This window comes from Seriola dumerili, unplaced genomic scaffold (genome assembly GCF_002260705.1).
Source record: "Seriola dumerili isolate Sdu_G_001 unplaced genomic scaffold, Sdu_1.0 BDQW01000226.1, whole genome shotgun sequence".
NCBI classification, from domain to species: domain Eukaryota; kingdom Metazoa; phylum Chordata; class Actinopteri; order Carangiformes; family Carangidae; genus Seriola; species Seriola dumerili.
This window is the reverse complement of record NW_019174481.1, coordinates 483,175-491,507: the sequence shown is the minus strand read 5'-3', so window position 1 is coordinate 491,507 and position 8,333 is coordinate 483,175. Positions and strand designations below refer to the sequence as shown.

General features: G+C 40.9%; 1 protein-coding gene across 1 annotated transcript; it reads left to right on the top strand.

Moving 5' to 3' along the window:
• The first annotated feature begins 1,263 nt into the window (after nt 1-1,263).
• LOC111229118 (endothelin receptor type B-like) lies at nt 1,264-7,780 on the top strand. The gene is made up of 8 exons (XM_022755305.1): nt 1,264-1,548; nt 2,197-2,676; nt 3,574-3,686; nt 4,359-4,563; nt 5,512-5,661; nt 5,999-6,132; nt 6,240-6,348; nt 6,775-7,780. The coding sequence occupies exons 2-8, from the start codon at nt 2,263-2,265 to the stop codon at nt 6,910-6,912; spliced, it is 1,263 nt and encodes a 420-aa protein (XP_022611026.1). The 5' UTR covers nt 1,264-1,548; nt 2,197-2,262; the 3' UTR covers nt 6,913-7,780.
• The last annotated feature ends 553 nt before the right edge of the window (nt 7,781-8,333 follow it).

Genomic DNA, 8,333 nt, shown 5'->3' with positions numbered 1-8,333 from the left:
CACATTCAGGAAGATATTTTTTTTATTTGTTTTTAGTAGTAGCATGGTTCTGAAGAAGGCAATGTTGGGCGGTCGGTCCAACACTTTGGTTCAGGCCGAAATATCTTGACAAATATTGGATGGAATACCGTGAAATACCAATAACTTTGGTAATCTCTTGATTTAACCTCTAGCACCACAATGAGGTTGTTTTTTTTAATGATTTATTGCAACAACTATTGGATGGACTGCCATGAAATTTAGAACAAACATTCATCCTCCTCAAGTTGAATTGCGATTGTGACTTTTCATCCAGCAAAATTTCACTCTGTCCAATAATTTATGGCCAAATGCCAAAAAATGTAATACAATAAAAGTAATAGTGTCAGATTTACCTTGTGCTTAGTGCTAATTGGCAAATGTTAACATGCTAACACGCTGCAAGGTGGTTGGTGAGCGCACTTAACATTATACCTACTAAACATCAGCACGTTAGCCTTGCGACGGTGACCGTGTTAGCATGCTAACGTTAGCATTTAGCTTCAGCACTGCAAAGACACAGCTGCTAGAACGGCAGAAGACTCTTGTTGAAGGATTCAAGATGCAATGATCTTTGCATCTACAAGTTCATTTGATAAATTATCAGTAAAAATAAATGTAATAACATTGTTACTGTATTTTCTAAAACATTCAACACTCTTTTTCAAACACTGTCTTTTAGTCTTAATTCTTTAATCAAGTTTGGCAGCTAAAAAGTTGGATGCAGAAGGGACTAATGTCTCCTGCATGTTTCTTGGTGTGGTTTCTCATTGCAGCGAGTATCAGCAGGACAAACATGGTGCAGTTATCTACAATTTGACAGTATATTGACAAGCCTGATAAAGTCCAAGTGATAGAATTGTTGTGGCTGTAGATTAAAGGAAATGGTTCAATATCACATACACTGGTACTGGTAACAGGGTTTTGTTTGACTATTTACTTAAGAGAACAATAGTGGGATAAAAGTGAAATATTTTAACACCGCATAGAAATATGGATGATGTCACTGGGGGATAAAATATAGCATAAATGAAATACCTCTGAGTACCAATAACACACAATTACTCTGTATGACCTGATTTATGACTTGACCCTGTTTCCTCCATTAAAATGAAGGCAATTTGATAAATGCTAAATAACTTGTGAACTTCCTGCCTGCCTCCCTCCGTGTCCCTCCACCCCCTCTTCTACATAAAAAGAGGAGGGGTTGGAGGACAGGGATCAACTCGGCAGACTCTTGAGACTGTGTACACTGAGACTCAGCAGCCAGTACAGCAGAGGACTTAACCACCAGAAGAGCTGACTGGAGCTTCTGGATCTCAGATCTGGAGGTTTTTTTTTTTTTACTTTGACACCAGTGACAGAGAGGACTGCTGCTGTTGGAGATGACTGGACTGTCACTGCAGGAACAGGAACAGCATCCCTCCGCTTTGGGAACTTTTCTCTGTCCTGAAAGCTTGATAGTTACTGGGGGACGTTTGATCTAAGACGCACAAACATTGGAAAATTTCTACCTCAGTCAGGAGTTAGGTAAGTACGAATATAAACTGTGGTGAACTTTTATTGGTGGATTTAGGGACTGTATGAAAATCATTGTGTTGGTGAGCTGGGTCTCACTTCAGAAAGGCCCTTCCAGGGTTATTAATTAATTAAACTACTACAACCTGTTGCTTAGTATCTTAATGTAACTTCTAATGTACAACAACAATGTTAACATCAATAAACCACCGAAGTGTTGCCCTCCGAATGTAGAAACGTGTACCCTCATAAACCATGAAAAAAACCAAGTCAAAGTTATCTTTCCAATGTAACTTTAAAGTATATTGCAAAGAAAGGTTGAAATAATAAAAATAAAAGACCCTCCCTTGCTTTCCCAAAAAGTAAGACTACCCTATTTTCAGCCAAAAGATCATTTCTAATACCTTCCCCCTTTTCAAACTCATCCTCTAATAGTTTTTGTACAGTCCCTGAATTAAAAATAATTATGATGTTACTGGAGGGTTGGTTTGTAGATCTTAATTGTAAGTTTTTATTGAGTTTACAGTGAAAAGACGTGACAGTTGCGAGTCACATAATAAGTCCTGGAGCCTAATATCCCTACCAGACAGAGCGGCTGTTTGATTTCACATGGTGAAATAATATTCCCGTTAACAGACTTTCTTGGACTTTGTGTTCCAGGTGCATTGAAAGGAAGATCTATTGCAGCCCTGTTGAATAAAAGCCATATTCAAAACAAACTCCAGGATGAAGACTCATCTCCTCTGCTTGGAGTTACTCCTCTTGGCGGGTCACATCCTTGTGGCCAGTGGGCAGCTGGAGCCAAAGAAACAAGTGCCCCAGGAGCCTCTTACTGTCACCCAGAGACCTGGGCTCGTAGAGAGGGATGTGCAGGGTCCAGTGAGGTCTAACATCACCATGCCCCGCCGCCGGCTACCTCCCATGTGCACCGGACCCACAGAAATCCGTGACACCTTTAAGTACATTAACACGGTGGTGTCCTGCCTGGTGTTTGTTGTTGGTATTATTGGCAATTCCACTCTTCTGAGGATCATCTATAAGAATAAGTGCATGCGTAACGGGCCAAACATCCTGATCGCCAGCCTGGCGCTTGGAGACCTGCTGCACATCATTATTGGCATTCCCATTAATGTTTACAAGGTAGGTCAAGGTGCCTACACCCTATAGCCTATACCATACAGACCAACAGGTTTATAATGACATTATTTTTACTTTCAGTGAATTCAAAACTCCCTTACCATTTTTTGTTGCACTCTTATTGTGTGTAATATCCTTCTTAAGTTTATTAAAATAACTTTCTAGGGGTATATGCAAATATTTTGCTGCATATTGGACTTTAAACCTTCAACACACACACAGATACAAGAGCACACACATACACACTCTTCTGAGTAGAGGGCTTCCAAGTATTTTTTACATGTTATTACTTTACTGGAGTCTGAGCCCCTCTAGATCCCCTTGTGTCTCTGGCATGTTATTATCTGTTAGGCTCGTTTTGTGTGTGTGTGTGTGTGTGTGTGTGGGTGCGTGTGTGTGTGAGAGAGAGAGTTAGAGAGAAAGAAAGAGGACTAAAGTATCTGTATATTTGGGTAAGGGGGCAAGCATGTTAAAACAACTGGTCGTGGTTGCATACCAGAGCAGAGACAGGAGAGACAGGGTGGTATGGGGAAACACAGGGCCACATGTGATTCCTAAAGATCTGCACTCACATTCCAGACGCCCATCTGAGGCAGACAGAAAAGGTCCCATATTGTACAGGGTTAGCAGTGTTTTTGTTGTTCTCCACATGTTACCTAAGCTACTGTATCTCCCTGGGTTACAGGTCAAACAGAGCCCTCACTGTGTTTGTAAGAAAAGACTAAAACATTAAACCTGAAAACAAAGCAAAATAAAAAACAAATTTCTGGATGTTCACAGACACAAATAAGTTCAGGGTCACGCTTACATGGTCTGTGGCTGGGAAAAACAACATGGAGCCAGACAATTTGCTTCACTCTTTACCATGGTTCATCTGTGTCTGTCCCTGTCTCTCTCCAGCTCCTCGCAGAAGACTGGCCGTTCGGGGTGACTCTGTGCAAGCTGGTGCCGTTTGTCCAGAAAGCGTCAGTGGGGATCACAGTGCTGAGTCTGTGCGCTTTGAGTATTGACAGGTAAACCCAACCGCAAACAGTGGGGGGGGGGGGGGGGGGGGGGGGGGGGGGTGTCTCAGGTGGTACAGTGGTTGTCTAATAATTGGAAGGTTCCCAGGTTGATGCCTAACTGCTCCTGACGCTGTGCCATCAGTGTGTGAATGTGTGTGTGAGTGGGTGAATGCAACATACACCGTAACGACCCAAACTCACCCCTCCTCTCATGTGGACACAACTAGAGTCAGCGATTACACAAACGTTGTCACACTTGACTTTTGACCTGACCTTTGACGTCCTCACTGCTGGCTGCTTTTAACTTTGATGATCTGTGAATGGACACTTATTCTACTGTCGACTACACCCTGAGCTTGGAATTCAAATTTGTTTTCATACTTACCATCTTCAGATCTTGTATTATGTGGTGCTAATGTATAGCGTATCGAGTACGTTTTCAAAAAAGCTCAAATGTACGTTTCAGTTTTATCGTTAAGGATAAAAGATGTGTAATACTCCATCTTAGACATTATATCTGTTAAACTTACACTTTAAGATGAAATTAGCAAAAGGAATAGTTTGACATTTTGGAAAATTAGCTTATGGTTTCTGTGGTGAAACAAGAAGATCAATACCACTGTTGTGTCTGTATGGTAAATACAATATGGATTGTGAACGTATTGCACTTGGATCTTCCAGGTATCGTGCCGTGGCGTCGTGGAGCCGTATCAAAGGGATTGGAGTTCCTAAGTGGATGGCTACTGAGATAGTGCTCATATGGATATTATCCATCATCCTGGCTGTGCCAGAGGCAATAGCCTTCGACATGATCACCATGGACTACAAAGGAGAACAGTTGAGGATCTGTTTGCTGCACCCCATGCAGAAAACTGACTTTATGAGGGTGAGTTGAAACACATGGACCGTCAGAGGCCAATAAGTTTCAGTTTTAGCCAGTTTCAGTTTTGTTTTATAATCTTAATAATCTTCTTCTTTATTATTTTTGTCATATAGTCAAACATAATTTTGGCACTGGTAGTAAACAATATAGAATATAAGATTTAATAAAAAGTAAACAGAGATGGAATGAGATATAAGTTTTTATTTATAAAAGTAAATCATACTGGGAATTTAGCAGCCCTAGTTCAATGGTCATGGCAGACAGTGCAGACAAGCAGGAAAGCAAATATGCAATGTGGAATATTTAGATATAGGAGTTGAGAAGCCTCATGGCCTGATGGTAATAACTGTCATGGAGTCAGGTGGTACGTGCTTCACATGATTAAGTGTGGAAAAAAACAGCACGTGTTGATACAGCTGGTCATGCTGCAAACCTGCACATACGGCATAATACATGCTGACTCAAACAGATGGATGCAGATGTGCATTCTGGTGCACATGCTGAATCTTGAGTGAATATATGTACCTACACAAAAGCACGTACGCACACAGTCATACTGCGAAAGCTTCCAGACCAGATCAGGGTTAAAAAGAGTTTACAGAAAATGAAGCATTGGCGAAAAAAGAAAAAGAAAAACAGTATATCACAAGAGTTATTGCGCAACATACTGCAGTGTTCGTGAATGTGTGTGTGTTCATGTGTCTTCCATTTGCCTTAAAATAACAACAATGAACAGTTTTAATTCCACGGAGGTACCTTTGATAAATGGATTTTTAACGTAAGTCAACAAGACTGAATCTGAGACACACCCTCGGGTCCCCCCCGCTCCGCTGTCAGACAGCACACACGCTACATTAAATTTATTTCTGACAAGTTTAACCTTTAATCCAAGCTGTCAAGTACAGATGTTTGTGCATATTCCAATGCAGTTCTCCTGTTTTCTCTCTGTAGTTTTATAAATCAGCAAAGGACTGGTGGCTGTTCAGCGCATATTTCTGCCTACCGTTGGCCTGCACTGCTATTTTCTACACCCTGATGACCTGCGAGATGCTGAGGAAGAAGAACGGAGTCCAGATCGCCCTGAGTGATCACCTCAAACAGGTTTGATGATGGCATTTATTTTATTTGGCCAATCTGTTTTTTATATTGAAGGTTTATAATTAAAGCATTAGACTAATTACCAAAACTATTGACAGAAAAGCTAAGACAAATACAGTGAAGTCATGCCTTTAAAGCGCTCACCTTCCTGCAATCTGACTTCAGACTTTTTGACATTTAATTTATGATCATAAATCTTTCAGCTATCAAAAAATAAAAGAAGTTTCAATTGATATAAGACTGCTTTGCTTTTGCCAGAATTTCACCACAGCTATTTCAGTGCCAAGCTGTCAAAACAATCTGTTACTACACAATGATTTATGGGTGTTTTCGTGTTCAGCGGAGGGAGGTGGCAAAGACAGTGTTCTGCTTGGTTCTGGTCTTTGCTCTGTGCTGGCTGCCGCTCCACCTCAGTCGTATCCTGAAGCTGACCATCTACGATGAGAAAGACCCAAACCGCTGTGAACTGCTCAGGTATGGAATAAAATACATTTCCCATTGTGTTCAAAAAAAGCACGATAAAAGGAAAACTGAATCACCCTCCAGAATGGAAGACTGATGTGTCTTTCTAACCCTTTTAGTTTCTTTTTGGTGTTGGACTACATCGGCATCAACATGGCATCTGTCAACTCCTGTATCAACCCCATCGCCCTCTACATGGTCAGCAAGCGCTTCAAGAACTGCTTCAGGGTAAGTAGCTCAGCTGCAATGTATGCTACATGCAAAGCGAAAACGTCTTAAAGAAATAGTTTGACATTTTGGGAAATATGTCTATCCGTGTTCTTGCTGAGTGTTAAATGAGAAGATTGATACCACTCTCATGTTTGTATGTAGCCAATGCTAGCAGCTCGCTAGCTTAGCTTGACATAAAGATGGACAGAAACAGCTAGCCTAGCGCTTTTCTGCTTAACAGTATCTTTAAAGCTTGACAAATAAACCTACATATCATATCTTTTTCATCCAATTCTTGACAAGAAAGCGAATAAGTGTATTCCCTTGAAATATTGATCTGAGTTGAGTTTGTCTTCTTTCTTTCACCAAGCTGTTAATACTGTCACACTCTTATCTCTGAGCCTACTCCTTACAGTCTTTCTTAACACTTCTTTCCTGCTCTAGTCCTGCCTGTGCTGCTGGTGTCTACCGGCTGAGATGTTGATGGATGAAAAGCAGTCATGCATGAAGCTGAAGGTCACCGAACGACCCTCCGACCAGAGCAACTCCCGCATGACCAACAAATCTACTACTACAGCCTGAGGAGAGGACTGGAAGCGAGAAAAGAGGAGCTATGATGACAAAAACCAAAATATTGAAGTATGGCTGACTGAATGTGAATAAGTGCCCATTCTTGCCTCATCTACAACATCATATGAAGTCTCCCTCATCTCCTAACAGACGTCCCCTTGCCAATATGGGGTGCTGAACACTCTCCATGTCCGAGAAGAAAAAAAAAGTATCAGTGCACTTCAAAAAACTGTATTCTTGGATAACAAGTTCGAGACGTGTGAAGCGGAAAACCCGGTGTTAATAACACCAAATATCGAGAGCTGAGCTCGGGGCGAAGTTCTGCACAAGTGTTATGTAAAATTAGTGAATTAGCGACAGCTCATCTGGCTCGCAGCCTGGATAGTGAATGATACTTTGATGCTATGAATCTTGCGATAAGTTCTGCATTGCATATTATATTGTATTATTGTATATATTATGACTATATTCGAGTGTGATGCTGTGTTATGAATTGCTACCACACACTGCAGCAGCTTGGAAAAAGTTAAACAATGAATTTAATGCTCTTTTGTTTTGGTTTTTTTGTACGTATTTCCTTTGAAGTATATGTTTGTACTGAGCATTTTGCATACTTTATCATCCGTCACATTAGTGCCTTTATATGTATTGTCCGTGTGTCATTTTCCCACTAGTTACTGAACTACTGATGTTGTTTGTTTAAAGGTTGTGTGACCATTCAGCTATTGTATTATACTGTTCAATATCGGGCCTGTTCATGAGGCTTTATGTGTTTTGTGACTGTATTTGCTCAACATTATCTTAAGCCGACTTGTACCTCAGCTGGTATGTCAAGAGGTAGAGTTTCTTTTTGCAATAAATACAATATTAAATATAATAAATTAGAAACTAGTCAGTTATGTACCTCTCTTTAAAAAAAAGCATCAATTTTCTAGCCATTATCTGTTCAGAGACACAGTCACAACCATTTCTGACTGTCAATCTTTTAGCTTTGCCTGTTATTGTGGCCTGACTTTGTGCGTGCGTGTGTGTTTGTGTGTATTTGTGTGTGTGGTTTTGATTTAAGTGTGACTTCAGGCGGCATCATGTGATGGTGAATGCTAACACAGAACATTACTGTGATCTCTTTATTTTTCTCCCCACACACACACACACACACACACACACACACACACACACACACACACACACACACACACACACACACACACACACACACACACACACACACACACACACACAGCCCTGACCTGGGAATGTTCCCTCAGGCTAAACCAGTGTCATGCATGTCACATTAGCTGTGAAAGAAGCTCTCTGTCCTGTGATCTCTCACCACCCCTCCTTGACTTAACTCTTCATCCGCTCTCCTTGCCTTCACTCTCTCTTCTTTTTCTGCATGTTTTTCCCTGCTTTTTCTTTTTGTTTTTTTACGT